An 18,151-nucleotide genomic window follows, 5' to 3' on the forward strand; every position below is an offset into this window, starting at 1 on the left:
CGGGAGGATTCCCAGCTCCTAAGTACAGGTGGCCCCAGCACCAGGCACAGAGAATCCCAGCTAGTCATCACTGGGGGGCCTTGGGTTCTCAGAAAAGAGTGCTTTCAATGCGAGACTCATCTAGAAGCACAGTATCACACAAAGATGCTGGGCCATCCAGAGGTCACCTCAAAACCAGCCCAGCCAAGCAGCTTCGAGCCTGTGTGAGGGCACTTGAAGGAATCACCCCATGGGTGGCCACAGGCAGGTCACCCAGGTTGGCAGACATGCTGTCCCGTATCTGCTGCTAACCTCAAACACATATTCTCTCCGCCTGTGATAACTCACAACTTAAGAAACTGGTGATTGCATAAAGCTTGAGCTTCAGATAAAATGGGGCTTTAATTTAGCACCATCAAATGATACACTGAGGAAACAGCAAGGAAAGGATTTTAATTGTCACAGAACAATGGGAAGAGGACAAATGTAGGTAATACGTCGGTGGCGTGTTTGCTGTCAGTCAAAGACTTTCCAGCACCTTGGACACAAGGTCCTTCTCTCCCCTGGGCCAGGGCCTGGTGTGGACCCCGGGGACAACCCACAGTAACAGAGGACAGGGCGCCCCTGCCCTCGTGGGGCCAAGACCCCAGTGAGAGACACAGACACGAAACAAACAAGAAAAGAACATGGGGAGTCCGAGAAACCAAGAGAGGGTCTAGGCATCTGCTGCTCCGGACTTGGGCCAGCCTGGGTCTCACCGATAAGCCAGTCTGAGAAGGAAAATCAGCCAGCTGGGCAAACTGCGTCTACTTCCAGAGCGTCCAGGGCTCTGTGGTCCCAGGGTCACGGGCATCTAGAGAGGAGCTGGTCAGGGCAAGCAGGACAGTGTTACAGGTCTGGATTTGGACTTCATCAGCTTTGAAGTTCTGTCTCCAAGTTGTGAATTTAGTTTTGTTTTAGAATTCTCTGCAGGGGGATGTTCAAAATACTTAAACACTGTTGAGCAGACGCTCTGACCAGTGAGAACGGTGACATGGCCCGGACAGGCCCACAGAGGCCCTGAACCCTGTCTCTGGGGGGAGGCGGAGGCAGCCAGATTGCAGGGGGCAAACAGAGCGGGGCCAGCAGCTGTTTGATAACTGGGTCTGAAGCTTTTTGATTTTTTTAAGAATTATTATTATTTTTGGCTGTGCTTGATGTTCGTTGCAGCACACGGGCTCTTTACTGCAGGGCGCATGCTTCTCTAGTTGCCCCCACGGCATGTAAGATTTTAGTTCCCCAACCAGGGATTGAACCTGTGTCCTCTGCATTCACAGGCAGATTCTTAACCACCGGACCACCAGGGAAGACCCACTTTTGATATTTTAACAGGCTGGGTTCAGTCCAGGAAAGTCAGCCCTGGCTTTGAGCATAAGGAATAATCCATACTGAATTCCAGGCCAAGGTAATTTATGGAAATATTAACATTTGCTGTTTTGTTTTTCCTTCACTCATTCCAAGCAGGTAGCAAAGCCATTTGAAATTTCCTTGCCTCTGGGATTTTTCCAGAGCGGAAAGCAGAAGCAGCCTGAAGTCACTGGCTCCTGAGGCCTGTTGGGAAAGTAAACTCTTGGCTGAGTAGAGTTCAAGAGTGATAAGGCCTTGGCAGGGGTGGGGCAGTGGGGGTGTGTTCACCACAGGGGAGGGGGTGCTTCCCTAGCCCATAGAGATTTTCCAGACCATGAGGTGAGCACCCCTAGGATGAGGGTGACTGTCCTGTCACAAGGAATGACAGCCTTTGCCACTTGCCTAAAGCCATCTCCCCCTTCTTGTCCTCGAGGAGGGTTCCCCTTGAAGGTCACCCCAGCCCAGCTCTCGGAGGGGAGGAGTCCGATGAACGGAAGCCAGCAGAGGCAGAGGTGCTCTTCCCTTCCTGCTCCTTGGCTGACTCCCGTGCAGAGGTGGTGCTTGGCGCCTCGGCTGCCGTCCTCAGATCCAGAGAGGAAAGACCCTGACCCAGAATCACACCATTGCCCAGTGCTGAGCGAAAGCCTACACCTGCACACCTCCAGATCTCTGCCGTGTGAGAAAAGCAAATCTCTGCCGTTGAGCTACTGTCAGCCAAGTGTTTTATCCTGAAAAGCATCTTCAGTGACGCAGAGTAACTGTGCGAATGCTCCTGGATGTCCTCTGTTTTCCCTGCAGAACTACTCTCCACCCTTTCCATCCTGCTGGCCTCCAGCAAGACTGTCCTTCAGGGATGAGACTGCATGACAGCGTCCCTGGTTCTCTGGCTTCCTGGTGGGGTCAAAGCCAGAGATGGGAGGAGAGAGGAGTCAAGTATTTATTCTCTGGGTCCCCCCCCACCCCCGAGAGGCTGCTGTGGGTTGACACAAACTACTATGTATAAAGTAAGCTACAGGGGGCAATTCCCTGGCAGTCCAGTGGTTAAGACTCTGTGCTCCCATTGCAGGGAGTATGGGTTCAATCCCTGGTCAACCCTTGGACAAACCACGGTCAGGGAACGAAGATCCTGCATGCCTCAGGGAGGAAAAAAAAGCCACAAGGACACATTGTACAACATGAGGAATACAGCCAATATTCAACAATAACTACAAATATAGCTAATATTTAACAACTATAAATATAAATAACATTAAAAATTTATGAATCCCTATATTGTACACCTGTAACTTATGTAATACTGTACATCAACAATACTTCAATTAAAAAAAACAAAGAGCTCTGAAAATGGATGGTGGTGATGGGTGCACAACAGTATGACTGTACTTTGTATCTTCTGAATTGTACACTTAAAAATGATTAAGATGGTAAATTTCATGTTATGCATATTTTAGTACAATTTTGAAAAGTGAAAAAAAAAGTGATACCCCTTCACAGCTGTAATTTTAAAAATGGAAAATAAGTTTTGGTGAGGCTGTGTGGAAATTGGAATCTTTGTACATTACTGGTGGGAATGGTGCAGCTCCTGTGGAAAACAGTCTGGCAGAGTCCCAAAAGATTAAACAGAGAGCCACCAAGTGACTCAGCAATTCCACTCCTAGGTACACAATCCCTAATCTTTGGCCCTGCATCCAATTTAGGACTAACCGCAGAAAGCTAAGTGTGTACTCCTAATCAGTCTCAAGGGATGCCCAGATTCTAGTTGGCCCTCCTCCAGCTTCTCTGTGCCCACACCTCCTACGGGTACATCTGAAGCTCTCCACTATAAAGCATTTCCTCTCCTCTGCTTGCCTTTGAGTCTCTGCCAAACGCAAGTGATGCTGCCTGACTACCTGGGTATAGCAAGCTCTCAATGAACAATCTTTTTGGTCCTCATTTGGGTGGTCTTTACTGATTTCCACAAAGGCCAAGCTCCTATTGGCGGCCTCCTCCTTGCTTGTCACCCTCCCCGGGGGCCAGGTAATCATTCTTGCATTTCCAGCCCCACTGACCTTAGCCCTGAGCACCTCCCTCGCCTTATGGTTTCCCTAAGCCCTCGCTACACCTTTAGAAAGTCTCTTTGTTAGACTCTCTAGTGAGACTCCTGGCAGAATAAAATCAGAGTTCAAATTTCAATCTGTAATAGCAAAATAAAGAAACCTACGTTTCTTTCCTGCCTGTGTTTAGGGCTGAGAATCACTTCATCACCAGGAGCAAAAAGCGAGTGGGATGATAGATGGATAACAGCCCAAATGTCCCAGCAAGAGAATGGGTACATGCAGTGTGGTGTATGAGACTTTCCTGGCGGTCCAGTGGTTAAGATTCTGCCTTGCCAAAGCAGGGGTTGTGAATTCCATCCCTGGTTGGGGAGCTAAGATCCTACATGTCAAGCAGCATGGCTAAAAGATTAAAAAGGAAAAAGTTTTTTTAAGTGTAGAGTATTACACAATATTGTAAAGCAACTATACCTCAAAAAGATTTTTTTTTTTTGAGTGTTATATACTTATGAAGTGCAACACCACTCAGCAATACAAAGGAACACACTGCTGATACACTCAGGAAGACATTTGGTAGAGTGGAAGAATCCAGACACAAAGACAGCATACTGTATGGTTTCATGTGTATAAATTCTAGAACAGGTAAAACTAATCTATGGCGAAAGACATCGGGACAGTGGTTGCTGGTTGCCTCAGAGAAGGGGAAGATGGAAATCGGCACAAGGAAACTCTGGGGAGTAATGATATTATTTTACATCTTGGCTGTGGGGTTTGTTACACTACCATCTACATATGTCAGCACTTATCTGTTCACTTTGGATCTGTGCGTTTCACCACGTGCAAACTGTATTCATTATATCTTACCTTTGATGGTAAAGAGGGTTGGGATTTGACCCCCTCAAGAGGAGGAGCTCCCCACCCTGAGGAGACTGCCTTCTGAAGTCCCGCCTGGAGGAAGAGGGCACAGTTCCAGAGGCGCGGCCCGAGCCCTGACACGACCCCGCGCGGGGCCAGACCCCAGGAGGCGGCTGGGCCCCCGCCCGCTGACCCGGGCTCCCGGGCGGGCCCGTCTCCTCTCCTGAGGGACGGTCTCTGAGGCACACCTGTCCGCGGGCTGACTCCCGCACGGCCCCCTGAACATTCTAGACGCCACAGACCGGCAACGAGCGAACAGGTGCAGAGTGAAGGCCTTCTGACAAGAAGGCCACCCGCGGCCGGGGCCGTACCTCCCCCCGGGCGTTTGTCTGGGCTCTAGGAGTCTACGCAGGGTTCCAGACACGGGGACGGGCCAGACAAGTATTCGCGGCAAAGGGAACACAGGAAAAGGCTCTTCACTGTACACTGGGTTGGCCAGACAACCTTGGGGTCCAGAGGCCCCGGCCTCCGACCTGTAAGGAGGCGCCCACCGCTGGGGCCGGGGCCTGGAGGGCGGCGGGTTTTCCACCCGGAGGGAAAACGCCCAGAGACCAGAAGTCGGAGTTGTGGAGAAAGACTCCGCCCTCAGGGGTCCTTTCTCTGGGCGGGAGCGGGCAGAGCGCGCAGTCTCAGGGGCGCGCGCGGGAGGGCACCGCTTGCCCCGCCCCGCGCCCTTAGCCCCGCCCCCAGGGCCTCCGTCCGGCCCGGCCGGCCCCCTTAGCCCCACCCCCAGGGCTCCGTCCGGCCCGCTCCGCCCCCTTAGCCCCGCCCCCAGAGGGCTCCGTCCGGCCCGCCCCGCAGCTGCGCGTCTTCCCAGATCGCCGCCGGCCGCGTGCAGGGGGCGCGGCGCCCGCGGGGCCCGGGCCGGCTGTCGGCTCCCAAGGCCACGGCCACGGCCACGGGTCGGCCCCGGTCGTGCTCTCCCACCGGCCGCGCCCCAGCCCACTCGGGCTCGGCGGCTGCCTCCTCGCGTTTGTGCTTCCCCAGGGCCCCCTCCAGCGGCCCCTGGCCTCTCCCCTGCCTCGTGCCCTCCCGGCGCTTGCTGCCATCCGGGCTCGCTCCACCAGGCCTGTGTCCTCCTGCCCTCTGTGCCTCGACACCGGCCCCACCCAACAGCTAGCGGACTGGTAGATCACAGCTTAATGTCTCCCTCAGAGTGGGGCCTCCTGCTTTGGTATTAGTAATAATAACAACAATGATTATGATAACCCCTTGGCTGGTGGTAATGTGTTTTTTTTTACTGTTTTTTTTTTTTTTTTTTAAACTGTTCCCCACTCCTTTCCCACGTAGGCTCCTAAGGCAGGACTTTGTGTTTCTTTCTTTTGTTTGTTCTGTCCCAGCGGAAGCCTGGTAAGCTCTGGTTGATAAGATGGATGAACTTGAACAGGTGGTGGGTTTCACATGGACAGGGCTCACGCTCTGCATTCTGTTTCATAACCTGCTTTCCCACCTGATGCATTGTGGCCGTCCCTTCCTGTCATAGCAGTCCTTTAGAAAGCACAGAGCGCCCCACAGGTAGTCAAAAAGGAAAAGTACCAGATGGGCCAGGCCTTTTCATGAAGTAGGACCTGTACTCTAAGCATCCCCATCTTACATATTAATACTTACAAAAGGGATCAGAGAGGCTGAGTAACTTGCCCAAGGCCCCCTCAGCTGTTTTGTGCCAAAACCTGTGAACCACCACACTAGAGTCATCAGTGCAGTGGAAATGAAAAATAGCCATGAGATACCGTTTTACCCATGTGTTTTGGGGTGCTTGTCCTGTGCCTGATGGCCTCACCTTCAAATTTCTCACCCCCCAGTTTCCCAGTTGCTGGGAAAGGGTCCTACTGCCCACCGGAAGTAGGCCTCCTTGCCTCCTGCTTTTCCCCCTGGTGCAGCCTCCACCAGCTCTCGCCGGGACAACAGCAGGGGTCCCCTGGCTGGCCCTGAGCCCAGTGCTGCCTTTCGATGCCATGTGCTCAAGTCTAAGGGCACGATGCCTGGTGGGGGGGCCTGGCTCCATGTGAACAGGCAGTGGCTTGCCCTCTGAACCATGCGGCACACAGCTGACGTGACCACCGCTGACACTGAACCGAGCCTTCAGTGAGCCGCCTTGGCCATCCCGAGACGAGGGGCGCATCCTCAGCCCACTGGTCACCCGTGCCTCCCCATGCTGCGGTCCCTGCCCCTCCTCCTACGTGACCACACTGCCCATGGGGTGCTGAACCACTGCAGACCAACTCGATTACTTGCCCAAGGTCCTCCAGACTATGAGAGACTGAGCTAGGGCTCAAATCCTGCCCAGACCTGGCTGCTGCTCGAAGGGCCCCTCCAGAAGCAGGGCCTGGAGGAGGAAATCTGACTGTCCTTTCCCCTTAGCTGGTCGAGGGCCACCTTGTTCGGCCCACCTTTACCCTTCTCACTGGCCCAAACTCGGCCATGGTTGCAGCTGCTGCCATCCCAGGCCCTGATGCCAGCCCTGCTCTGGCACATCCTATCCAGTGGGCACATGCCCAGGAAAGGGATTATCACCTCAAGGTCTTCAGATAGCAGCCTGGTGCACGGGGATATAATAGGGACCCTGCAGCAGGCATCCCACACCTCTCTGAAGGCAGCACCATGAACTTCCTTTGGCTTCTCTCCTGCTACGCCCTCCTGGGCACAGCCTTTGGTAAGTACCTGGGCAGGCAGAGGCCAGAAAGGCTGTTTCCCCTTCCACCAACTGTTGGAAGGGATGCTGGCTCCACCAATACCCAGATAAGCTAGGGGCAGTTCCCGGGGTCCCTGCTCTCAGCTCAGCCATGCACGGTGCTGTGCGGGTCTCTGAGCCTCATGTCTCTAGAATGAGGACGCTGGGAAGACTGGACCACACCATCCAGTGTGAGGTCCCCAGGGTGGAGGTGTGCAAGGAGGGTGGGCCCTGTGCAAGGAGGGGGAGCGGTTGTAGAGGGCCAGAAAGTTCTGTGAAGAGTTAGTGGCCCCCAAGCAGGCTCAGATGATGAGCAAGTGGGCGGGCGTGGCTTGGCCCCCATCAGCTCTTTCAGGCCCTGAACCAGCCCTTTTAAACTTTTAAATTTGTGTTCACTGTGTGTCGGGCACAGAGTAAGTTCCTGCTTTGCCTTAGTAGTCAAAGCATCTTTCATCTTTATTATATACCAACTCTATGAGGTTGCCTTACGATCCCCATTTTGCTGATGGGAAAACTGAGTGAGTAAGCTGGGCAGTGTGATAGGGCTGGGTTCAAACCCACAGAGCCCAGCCTCCTAGCCTGTCCTCTGGCGCTGCCACCACATTGCACTCGGTCTGCTGGCCTCTGCTGTCCCTGGGGTATTCCTGGGGCCATGGGTCCTGGGTGAGACCTTGGCCTCCATGCCTCACCCCATACTCCCTCCCCAGGCTGCGGGGTCCCCGCCATCCAACCTGTGCTGAGCGGCCTCTCCAGGATTGTCAACGGGGAAGAAGCTGTCCCTGGCTCCTGGCCCTGGCAGGTGTCCCTGCAGGTGAGGGGGGTTCTGTGCGTGAGGGGGCAGGCACCGGGGGGTCTGCAGGGCAGGGGGCTGCTGCCTGGGTCGGTGCTGCTGGTGTCCAGGGATGCGCTGGGAGGGATGCGCTGACCCTCCCCATCTTCCTCCAGGACAGAACCGGCTTCCACTTCTGCGGGGGCTCCCTCATCAATGAGAACTGGGTGGTCACCGCCGCCCACTGCGGTGTCACGTGAGGGCCCAGGGTCCCCAGGAAACCCTTTGGGGTGGTTTCTTCCAGCACTGAGGACTTGCCCTTTAATGCCATTTCCCAGTTTCTTTTTGTTTGTTTCTCCTCCCCCGGGGTCTCCTTCTCTCCCAGGTGAGGGTCTCCCCTGGAGCGGAGGGCAGGCTGCCCCTAGCCAAGTTGGGCCCCCAGCAGGCTTCAAGCCCCAACCCCGAGGTTCCTACCTGCCTGCCCCGAGGCTGCCCTGCATTCTCAGCAGCCTGAGCCGCGGCCGCCACATCCGGCCACCCGCCTCCCAGGTTCTAATATTGAGATGTGCAGCAAATTCAGGTCCTGCCGGTCTCCCGGGGTCGCGGGGAAAACTTGCGACAGGCGGGACGGCACAGTGGATTCCGAGCTTCAAGCTCCAACCCACACCACACCCCTGTGAGCACGCGCACAAAGACACGCAAACTCTCGCACGTGTTTGTGCCCCGACGCACATGCGCACTCCACGCCCCACCTACCCACCTCCAGCGGGAACCTCTCTTTTCTCTGGCTCTCTGCAGAACCTCTGATGTTGTCGTGGCTGGGGAGTTTGACCAGGGCTCAAGCTCTGAGAGCATCCAGAAGCTGAAGATTGCCAAGGTATGGTGGCCCTCCAGGGTCGTCCAGGTGTGACCCCAGTTAGGGCGGTCCCTCGGGAGTGGCCACCCACACGAAGTCCCAGGCACTCCAGTCCCCTCGGTCACCCCGATACCCCATCACGATGGAGCAAAGCAGAAGGCCAGGTGTGTGAGGCTCCAAGAAGGGAAGGTCTGCACCTTGAGCCTGGGCTGCAGTTCCTGGCTTCTCCCCAGACCCCAAAGGCGGCTGTTTGTCTCCCTCCCCCCACCCCCCCCCCACACACAGGTTTTCAAGAACTCGAACTACAACTCGTTAACCATCAACAACGACATCACCCTGCTGAAGCTGTCGACTGCGGCGAGCTTCTCCCAGACCGTGTCCGCTGTGTGCCTGCCCAGCTCCAGCGACAACTTCGCCGCCGGGACGATGTGCGCCACCACGGGCTGGGGCCTGACCCGATCCACCAGTGAGTGAGGGGTGGCCACGGGCCACCACGGGCTGGGGCCTGACCCGATCCACCAGTGAGTGAGGGGTGGCCACGGGCCACCACGGGCGGGTTGGCTGGGAGGCGGGGAGCACAGTCGCTGACCACCCGCCCTGCCCTTCCAGATGCCAACACCCCTGACCGGCTGCAGCAGGCGACCCTGCCCCTCCTGTCCAATACCAGCTGCAAGAGATACTGGGGCACTAAGATCACTAACGCCATGATCTGTGCGGGCGCCAGCGGTGTCTCCTCTTGCATGGTAGGGCCCCCCAGCCCCAGGAGGGTTCAGGCCAATGGCTTGGGCAAAGAGGGAGGAAATGGAAGCCGTAGGCAGCCCTCTTTCAGGGCCTGCCATTCTCTTCCGGAGCATTCCTGCCAGAGTAGCTGGGAAGACAGGGCTCCCGGAGAACCCCCAGTGGCCTCAGCAGAGGGGCACTAGAGCGGGGCCTCTGCTCTCAGAGCTGCCATGTCACAAGATGCCCTTGATGTCCGCGTCTGAGCAGTGGCACCTCTTGACCTCGTGCAGTGCACAGCCTGAGCAGCAGAGCATGGCGGCCTTAAAGGCTCCCGAAGGGGGTTGGCAGACCTTCCCCTCTCCCGGTGGCCCTGTGGCCAGCACCACGCTGTACTTTCCTCCCGTCAATCAAACCTGCTCTACTGAGCCTCTGTTATAGGACCCCAGGGGTGACCTAGGCTTCCATGGGCACAAACCACAGGAGCTGCTGAAGTTTCTTTCACAACCCCTCTAATATGCACATGCTGAGCTTCCACTGGCTGTCCAGTCTGGGACTGGGCGCTGGGAACAACGTTCACGAGTCTCTGGGCTGCCAGCTCCAAGCCCCCTCCTCCCTGTCCTGCAGGGCGACTCTGGCGGCCCCCTGGTCTGCAAGAAGAACGGAGCCTGGACCCTGGTGGGCATCGTGTCCTGGGGCAGCAGCACGTGCTCCACATCCACCCCCGGCGTGTACGCCCGCGTCACCGCTCTCGTCAACTGGGTGCAGCAGACCCTGGCCGCCAACTGAGCCCCCAGCCTCACGCTGGCCTCCCTGCCAACCTTGCTCCTACGTAGCCCCAATAAACTGGTGGAAGACATGTTGACGGTGTCTGTGTCCTGTGCTGGGGTTTCTGGGAGTTTGTTCTTCTCCTGAACTTGGACCTTCACTGAACCAGGTGGTGGGGGGTGTCCAGGAGGGCTCCTCGTTGGTGCGCCTCCCACGAGTGGCCAGAAGGGGTGCACACAGATGAGGGAGGACCTTGGCCTCCCGCCTCCCCCTGCGGGGTCCTCTCCGTCGACCCTTGGCTCCTTGTGCTCAAGGCCTGCCCTGGGGAGGGGGCACCTGGGGGTGGAGTCTGGTGCTGGCCCCACACACTTGTGACTCCAGGAAACCTTCCCAGGAGCGGCCCCCAAGGGCTGTCTCTTTCCCAAGCCCGCGCTGCAGTCAGGTGCTTCTCAGCCCAAGGTCTTCTGATAAGGAGGGGATGGCGAGGCAGGCTGTGATTGGTGGGCCAGGGCAATATATTGGGGGTCCCTCGGGCAGACCCCATCTCCCCTGCTGAGCCGCACACCATGGCCCTTCTCTGGGTTGTCCTTGGCTTCTTCCTCTTTGGCAGCAGCTTCGGTAAGTGCAGGGCTCAGGGAGGCCTGGCAGCCCCACGTCAAGCCTCACCCCTGCCCTGGCCCCCAGCCCCAGAAGCAGGGGACGGGAGGGTCCAAGTCCTCGTACCTTGAACCACCCCTGCCACCCACCCCTCCAGGTGCCCCTCCGACCCTCCTTGGGCACCTACACCCGGCTCCCCACTCCTCCGCTGGGCCTGGGGCCCTCCTGCCACCTGGAGGTCCCTTGGGCTCCTGACTTGGTCTCCTCCATTCGCTCAGAAGCCTTGGGGTGGTCTGGGCTCCTCCGCCCTCCAAACGTGCCATTGAGCCATGTGAACTCTGCCTCAGGAATGTTCCCCAGGTCCATCCATCTTGCCCGGCCCCTCCACCCTCTGGGTTTGGACACACTCCTGGGTTGGTGTCACCCCACCTATGGTAATTGTTCAGTCGCTCAGTCGTGTCGGATTCTTTGCGACCCCATGGATTGCAGCACACCAGGCTTCCCTGTCCTTCACCATCTCCCAGAATTTGCTCAAACTCATGTCCATTGAGTCAGTGATGCCATCCAACCATCTCATCCTCTGCTGCCTCCTTCTCCTCCCGCCTTCAATCTTTTCCAGCATCAGGGTCTTTTCCAATGAGTCAGTTCTTCGCATCAGGTGGCCAAAGTATAGGGTAATACTCTCACGCAAATCTGCTCCCCCTGAAGACTCAGAGGCCATGAGAGCACCCAGGACCTCCTAGCCTCTGGGAAAGGATCCTGGACTCAGAGGGGACTGACACTCCCCTCAAGGCACATAGCAGGCCGGGCCTGGGCCCCAATTGCAGAGACCCTCCGCTTCAGGGACCGTCCACAAGAATGTCTAAGGGCAGCTGTCAGCTAGCCAGGAGGGGGCTAAATTTCTTGCAGCAGACAAAGCTCTGGGTGCCAGGGTGCCACGGAGGCCTGGAAGAGCCACGTCTGCACCCTGATCCCCCTTGAGGCACCATCTACAGACCAGCTGCCCCGTCTCTGCCCCTCAGGCTGCGGGGTCCCCGCCATCGACCCTGTGCTGAGCGGCCTCTCCAGGATCGTCAACGGGGAGGACGCCGTGCCCGGCTCCTGGCCCTGGCAGGTGTCCCTGCAGGTGAGGGGGCGCTGAGGAGGAGCAGGTTAGACGGGGGGAGCTGAGGCGGGAGAGGCAAGGCTGACTCTCTCCCAACCCCTCCCCAGACCAGGTCCGGGTTCCACTTCTGCGGAGGCTCCCTCATCAATGAGGACTGGGTGGTCACCGCCGCCCACTGCGGGGTCAGGTGAGGCCCCACTTCACCTGCTCAAAGGGACCACCTTCACCTCCCAGCCCCAAGCAGGCTCAGGGAGTGGGCACAGGGCTGCTGAGGGGGGCAAGGGGCTGGGGGCGGCTGCTCTTGTTCCCCACCTGCAGGCAGAACAGTCTCCAGGAAAAGCCACCCTCCACCCCCACCAGCACCCTGGCCCCCAGACCCCAGCTTGGTCCAGGACAGCGGGTCTGGGCCTCTGCCTTCACAGTACAGGCAGAGAAACCGAGGCCCAGGGAGAACAGGGTGCCCCGGAGTCCCCGTATGATGGAGCCCAGGTGGGCTCGCCGGCCTGGCACAGTGCCCAGGCCTCTGCGGGGGTGGCCGTGAGCCTGCGCTCCGTCTGTGGCTTCCTTTCTAGGCAGGGTCACCTGGTGGTGGCCGGGGTGTCCGACCAGGGCTCCGAGGAGGAGGCCGGCCAGGTGCTGAGAGTCGCGGAGGTACTCACGGTGGGCAGGCAGCGCGGGGAGGTGGGGGGGAGCGCTGGGGCGGGGAGGAGGGGGGCGCTGGCGGGGGGGGGGGGGGGGGGGGGCGGCGGTCATGGACTGAGGACCTGACCAGCGGCTCCGCTTCACCCCGCCAGCACCTCTCTAGGCTGACTTTCTGTTCTTCTCCTTCCCAAACACAGCTCCTTTACAAACACTCAAGGTTGTTTTGCTCTTTGTAGGAAAATGCTAAATATGTCACATGCCACCCCCCCCCCAAATTTGGTCTGTTCGGCCTCATCTGTGTTCCCTCAACACCCTTTGCACCCCCACCTCCCAACTGCACGCCTGCGCCCCCCTTGCCCCCGCCCCTGCGGCCCGCCCAGCCCCCGCCGTCCCGCGCAGGTCTTCGAACACCCGCAGTGGGACCTGCGTGCTGTGCGCAACGACGTGGCCCTGCTGAAGCTGGCGGCGCCCGCCCGCCTCTCCGCAGCCGTGGCCCCCGTCTGCCTGCCCAGCGCCGACGCCAGCTTCCCCGCGGGCTCCCTGTGCACCGTCACCGGCTGGGGCAAGACCCGGTACAACGGTGAGTGTCCGTGAGGACTGCTCAGGGCCCAGACTCCTTCTGTGCTTCCAGCTAAGTCCTGAGCGCAATCGGAAATCGCAACAATCAACCTTCCCTTTCTTTACTTAAAGAAAGTGAAAGTGAAGTCGCTCAGTCGTGTCCGACTCTTTGCGACCCCATCGACTGTAGCCCACCAGGCTTCTCTGTCCATGTGGTTTTCCAGGCAAGAGTACTGGAGTGGGTTGCCATTGCCTTCTCGAGATGATCTTCCGGACCCAGGGATTGAACCCGGGTCTCCCACATTGTAGGCAGACGCTTTACCGTCTGAGCCGCCAGGGAAGTCCACTTAACCCTCTTAATTAAAAACCTATCAAGCAAAATTAAAAATTGAAGTTTAACAATATATACCTGACCAGTTTCCGAAGAAACACCTAAGTTCCAGCACCTCAGTGTCGCCCCCTCTAATCTGCATGGAGGTAGACTGAGACAGGTGGGTGTGCCCAGCACCCCTGAAGTCAGGCCCGAGTGCCCAGGTTGCCCCTCCCTCCCCAACCCCAGCCGCCTCAGGCTCTTCCTCGCGTCCTGCTGGTCCTTTAACAGGCCGCGAGCAACCAGGAAAGGACAGAACAGGGAGGTGCTCTCTCGTGGGTCCCCCCAGCGCCCCCAGGCAGAGGAGGACTGGGGAGGAGGGCTGGCAGGCAGGGTTGCTTGACCAGCTGTGCTGCAAGCGCAGAACCGCACTGCCTGGCGTGGAACCGAGAGGGACCGCCTCCCAGACTCTGGGAAGGTGGCGCTCAGCGCCCACGACCGTCGTGATGGAGTTGGCCCGTGCAGCGGGAGTGCAGGGTTCCGGCGGGCGCAGGTCTCCTCTCCCTGGGCCCCTGACCCCACGCCCTCTGTCCTTCCAGCCTTCGATATCCCTGACAAGCTGCAGCAGGCCACCCTGCCCATCCTCTCTAATGCTGACTGCCAAGAGTTCTGGGGCAGCAAGATCACCGACATGATGATCTGCGCGGGGGCCAGCGGTATCTCCTCTTGCATGGTACGGCCTGCTACCCTGCCCACCTTCACTGGCTCCCCCTGGTCAGGCCAGGAGGGCTATCCCCTCTGCCACGACCTCCTTACCCTCACTTCACTTCAGTGTCCCAGTGAAGGCGTGGACCAGAGCTATCAGAGGCCCCTGGTGAGAGCTGGCCCTGACCAGGTGTGGTGTGAGGCTTCCAGGGGTGTTTAATCTCACACCATGCTCACAAAGTGGACATTTCAGGCTGTTTTATAGGTGACGGGAAGCTGAGAGGACCAGCCCTTGCCCCAGGCCCCCCAGGAGTTGGGGGCAGAGCAGGGGCTGCCCTTTGAGTAGGTCTGAGTGCCCTTGGTCTGCACCCCCTGGGCTCGGCCAGGTCCAGGCACACCGGGGCCTGGCACCTTCTTTCTGGCTTGGACAGTCCTGTCTCCTCCTGCAGGGCGACTCTGGCGGTCCCCTGGTCTGCCAGAAGGATGGAGCCTGGACCCTGGCGGGCATTGTGTCCTGGGGCAGCAGCCGGTGTAGCCCATTCTTACCTGGTGTGTATGCCCGGGTCACCAAGTTCATTCCCTGGATTCTTGAAGTTCTGGAGGCCAACTGAACCTCTGCCCCACCCCAGATCCCATCTGTGTAAAACCCAATAAAACTGCCTGCATCTTCACCTCTGCGTCTTCGCTGGGCTGGATGAGGGGTGGGAGGGTGGCCACCTTTCCTGAGGACCCTCGAGTTCAGAGCTGAGAGGGCTGGCAGATCGCCCAGCCCTACATCCTTCTTCACAGAGATGGGGAGTGAGGCCCAGATTCACATGCACCATGGTGACAGCTGGTCCCCTCCCGGGAGGAGGACATAGCAACCCACTCCAGTGTTCTTGCCTGGAGAATCCCATGGACAGGAGCCTGGTGGGCTACAGTCCATGGGGAGTACAGGCCACAAAGAGTCAGACATGACTGAAGGGACTTAGCACACTCTGGTCCCCTATCTCCCAACTTGGAAGCCAAGTCTCTGTAATTCAGATGGAACACTTCTGGAGAAGTTCCACAAGCTGAAATTAAGAGCTCCTTTCTAAGGGCTAAGTTCTGGACAAGGGCTGTGAAAGAGGGTTTCTCTGCATGGAGTCCTGTGCCTCCCAGGGGTGCCCTCAGTGGGAGGCTCTCTGTCTTCAGATGTGGGGGCCCCAGCAGGGCTCACTGGCTCCTGGAGCAGCTCCCACCCCTGCACCTGCCTTCCCCTCAGCCACTGCCGGGGACCGGGGTGGATTTCCATCAGGCCTCGGCGCTGGCCACACGGCACGAAGCCTCCTGGCCACGGGGCTCCGCCAGACGCGGCTCTTCAGCCTCCTTCCAGCAGCCCAGGATCCTCTGCCTCCTCTTCAGGCCCAGCCCTGCTCCCCCAGGCCTTCGTTTTCTTTTGAAGAGACCTACTTTCTCTTCGCCCTTCCGAGAGACCAGCCACAGCCTCAGCCTGAAACCCCTGGAAACCCCTCAACCCGCCAGCCCGCCTGTGGCACGCCTGCCCTCCTACCTGGCCTTCTAGACTCTCATATCTCAGAAGAGTGCTTTTCATTTTTAAATTTTATTTAAATGTAGACTATTAGTCAAATGATTGGAAAATCAATAATGAAAAATAGTTTCTTAGGGTTTTCTCCTGGTGCAGAGAGAACACACCCCCAGCCACGCTTGCCCTGTCGGGGGGGACGTGGCCCCCTCACTGGTCAGCCCAAGGGGTCCCCTGAGGCCGTGTGGGTGGTGGGGCCTGTGAACCCCAGCCCGCCCTGAGGGCTGGTGCCCCTGGGCCTGCAGTGCACTCGGGAGAGACCGCCAGCCCTCGTGGCCTTGGCTCTGGGCCCGGCTCTGCTGGGGCTCTGCCGGGAGGCCCGCCCCACCTCCTGGCCCGTCATAAATACACACGCCGCCCTGCGCAGTCTGGGCGCCCGGCCCCGCGCAGGGCAGCAGCTCTCCGGGCCCACGCCGCCCTGCCCTCCTGCCCTCGCCCCTCCGCGGGCGGCGCTCAGGCGGCAGCCAGCTGGCCCAGGACGCGGCGGAACTGCTGGGTGCTGTGGCCCAGCTCCTTGACCCGGTCTACCATGTCCTGGGCGGCGGCAGGCGACGGGTACTGCAGGGCGGCGGCCTTGGTGGTGGCCACGATGCCGCGCAGCAGCTCGCAGAGCAGGTTGCTATAGTGGGTCACCTGGCTGCGCACGTCGGCCGCCTGGGCCTGCCGCGACAGCGTGTCCCCGATGAACACCAGCTTGTGCGCGCTGAGGATGACGAACTTGCTGTGCGCCACGAAGATCTTGGGCGGCTGGTTGGTGGCCACGGCGGTGAAGAAGGCGTCCACGGCGTTGGTCAGCGTGCTCAGGTTGGCCTCACACTGCTCCAGGTAGAAGAGCAGCAGTTGCCGGTCCGAGGGCCCCAGGCCGCCCGGCCGCCCCGGCGCCCCGGCCTGAGCCGGCGTCCAGCTGGCCAGGTCGTGCTCTATGGGCCGCGACACCTCTTGCTCCAGCCGCTCGAACTGCTTCAGCTGGCGGAGAGGGACAGCAGAGTGAAAAGCAGGCCGCGGAGCAGAAGGGACAGAGCCCAGCGGGAGAGCGAGGGCCCCGGTCAGAGGCCCGCGCTGGCCTCCCTGGTCCTACCCGCCCAGCCTGCCCTCAGACAGTCTCCAGATAACCTTCCCACTCATCTCAAGAGGTGGCAGGCCGCGTGTGTCACAGCTTTGAAAAGACAAAACTGCTAGAGAGGGGGACGGCTGAGTGGCGGCTGGGGTCAGGGGTGGCAGTCTCCTGGTTTGGATGCTGCTGTCCTCAGACGCCATCCCTGGCGGGGTGGGGGCGCAGTGAGAGAAGGGAACACACTCGACACTTTCTTTCCAACTTCCCATCAATCTCCAAGTATTTCAAAATGAAAAGTTAAAAAAATATTCTCCTTAACGTATGCAGTGTAAAAAGATTCAAATACACGCAGCAGAAAAGAAGAGAGTTATCACCTGGAGTTTCATGCACCCTGAAATCTGTTAAATCTCTGGTGAATTATCCTTTTAGGACTATACACTGAAGTCGTTGCAGATGAAACAATGTAAGGTCTTCACAATGATGTGGCAGACAAGTTGCTGCCCTGAGAATGACTGGGGCTGAGGAAGCCCGGGGTTCTTTTTCTCCAATGAGTTTACCTGGGGGGGTTATTTTCTTCAATTTTATACATGCATTAAATCTCTCACATAAAAATGTTAAGCAAAAACCAAAAGCTCATAGTATTTGCCTATTTCAGAAAAAACTCCCACCATTAACTAATGAATATTCTACAAAGGCGTTTTCCTTTAAACACAAATAGTCCCTTTCCCTCTTGAATTAGAAAACTGGAGGACTTCCCTGGTGGCCCTGTGGTTGAAACTTTGCTTCCACTGCAGCGGGTGCAGGTTTGATCCCTGGTCGGGAAACTAAGATCCTACAAACGGCCCCCTCTTCCCCCACACACAACCCCAGGAAAAGATAAAAACTGGAAACATACAGTGTACTATGTATACATATATTAAATATCTACCTGTATATATATATATATATATAGCACTTACAATATACATTAAATATGCATACATATTATAACTTACCTTGAGCACCCAACAACAATGGGCCGTGCACTTCCTGTCAGTGAGTACACATAAGCCATGTGATAAAAAGCCCCAGCAGTAGCAGCTCTGGCCTGGGTGTCAGTGGCGTGGACTGATAAGTCCTCACCACAAGCTGGTTCTGACTGGGTGGCTGTGACCGGCCCTGCACAGACTCAGGTTTCAGGCTTTACTTTATTAGCAAACCACTGTGACGCTGACCCTTCCTAGCACTTGAAACCCTGACTTTCCCTCTTAGCCGGATACGTGGTGAAACTCGCTTGGTTCTCTCGTCCAGCGTGAGAATATGCTCATTTTTTGCGGCTTTATCTCCAGTGAGTCCTTTTCAATCTTTGACAGATGCTTAACAGCTACATCATATTCTACTGTCTGAATGGCCACACTTTATTCAGCCTACACCCCACTGGTAGGTATTTGGTGGTGGTGGGGTCTCCAGAGTTTTCACTGGTGTGGATGTGGAACAACAAACACTCCTGTCAACACATTTTATGTTCCTGTGCCCCTCTCTT

General features: G+C 57.7%; 4 protein-coding genes across 5 annotated transcripts in view; 2 read left to right on the forward strand and 2 right to left on the reverse strand.

Annotated features, from left to right (window-relative positions):
• Positions 1–349: 349 nt before the first annotated feature.
• Positions 350–6,736, reverse strand: LOC122691448 (collagen alpha-2(I) chain-like). The gene is made up of 6 exons (XM_043897991.1): positions 6,719–6,736; positions 6,144–6,341; positions 5,104–5,429; positions 4,502–5,029; positions 4,263–4,346; positions 350–843 (listed from the first exon to the last, which is right to left on the reverse strand). Exons 1-6 carry the CDS (start codon positions 6,734–6,736, stop codon positions 786–788), a joined length of 1,212 nt encoding a protein of 403 aa, XP_043753926.1. The 3' UTR covers positions 350–785.
• On the forward strand, positions 6,031–10,185 carry LOC122691510 (chymotrypsinogen A). Its single transcript, XM_043898069.1, has 7 exons — positions 6,031–6,966; positions 7,692–7,795; positions 7,930–8,009; positions 8,552–8,630; positions 8,895–9,075; positions 9,219–9,352; positions 9,954–10,185. The coding sequence occupies exons 1-7, from the start codon at positions 6,915–6,917 to the stop codon at positions 10,113–10,115; spliced, it is 792 nt and encodes a 263-aa protein (XP_043754004.1). The 5' UTR covers positions 6,031–6,914; the 3' UTR covers positions 10,116–10,185.
• A 387-nt stretch (positions 10,186–10,572) lies between these two features.
• Positions 10,573–14,682, forward strand: LOC122691449 (chymotrypsinogen B-like). The gene is made up of 9 exons (XM_043897992.1): positions 10,573–10,594; positions 10,705–10,712; positions 10,849–10,982; positions 11,601–11,817; positions 11,904–11,983; positions 12,369–12,447; positions 12,838–13,018; positions 13,906–14,039; positions 14,461–14,682. Exons 1-9 carry the CDS (start codon positions 10,573–10,575, stop codon positions 14,620–14,622), a joined length of 1,017 nt encoding a protein of 338 aa, XP_043753927.1. The 3' UTR covers positions 14,623–14,682.
• Positions 14,683–15,574: 892 nt separating this feature from the next.
• BCAR1 (BCAR1 scaffold protein, Cas family member) overlaps positions 15,575–18,151 on the reverse strand; it is a 34,140-nt gene continuing 31,563 nt past the window's right edge. For both annotated transcript variants that reach the window (XM_043898067.1, XM_043898066.1), the window contains exon 7: positions 15,575–16,541. In XM_043898067.1, the coding sequence (XP_043754002.1) occupies positions 16,029–16,541 (513 nt within the window). In that variant the 3' untranslated portion in view covers positions 15,575–16,028. The remainder of the gene's footprint in view (positions 16,542–18,151) is intronic.

The sequence above is a fragment of the Cervus elaphus genome, chromosome 4 (genome assembly GCF_910594005.1).
Source record: "Cervus elaphus chromosome 4, mCerEla1.1, whole genome shotgun sequence".
NCBI lineage: Eukaryota > Metazoa > Chordata > Mammalia > Artiodactyla > Cervidae > Cervus > Cervus elaphus.

Coding starts and splice junctions, on each gene's coding strand:
- LOC122691448 (XM_043897991.1), bottom strand. Junction 4,347..4,501: donor GGGAGTCAGCCCGCGGACAG/GTGTGCCTCAGA, acceptor CTCTTCCTCCAG/GCGGGACTTCAGAAGGCAGT. Junction 844..4,262: donor AACCCTCTTTACCATCAAAG/GTAAGATATAAT, acceptor TGCCCTGACCAG/CTCCTCTCTAGATGCCCGTG.
- LOC122691510 (XM_043898069.1), top strand. CDS start 6,915: ATGAACTTCCTTTGGCTTCTCTCCTGCTACGCCCTCCTGGGCACAGCC. Junction 8,010..8,551: donor GCCGCCCACTGCGGTGTCAC/GTGAGGGCCCAG, acceptor GGCTCTCTGCAG/AACCTCTGATGTTGTCGTGG. Junction 9,353..9,953: donor GCGGTGTCTCCTCTTGCATG/GTAGGGCCCCCC, acceptor CCTGTCCTGCAG/GGCGACTCTGGCGGCCCCCT.
- LOC122691449 (XM_043897992.1), top strand. CDS start 10,573: ATGGCGAGGCAGGCTGTGATTG. Junction 11,984..12,368: donor GCCGCCCACTGCGGGGTCAG/GTGAGGCCCCAC, acceptor CTTCCTTTCTAG/GCAGGGTCACCTGGTGGTGG. Junction 14,040..14,460: donor GCGGTATCTCCTCTTGCATG/GTACGGCCTGCT, acceptor CTCCTCCTGCAG/GGCGACTCTGGCGGTCCCCT.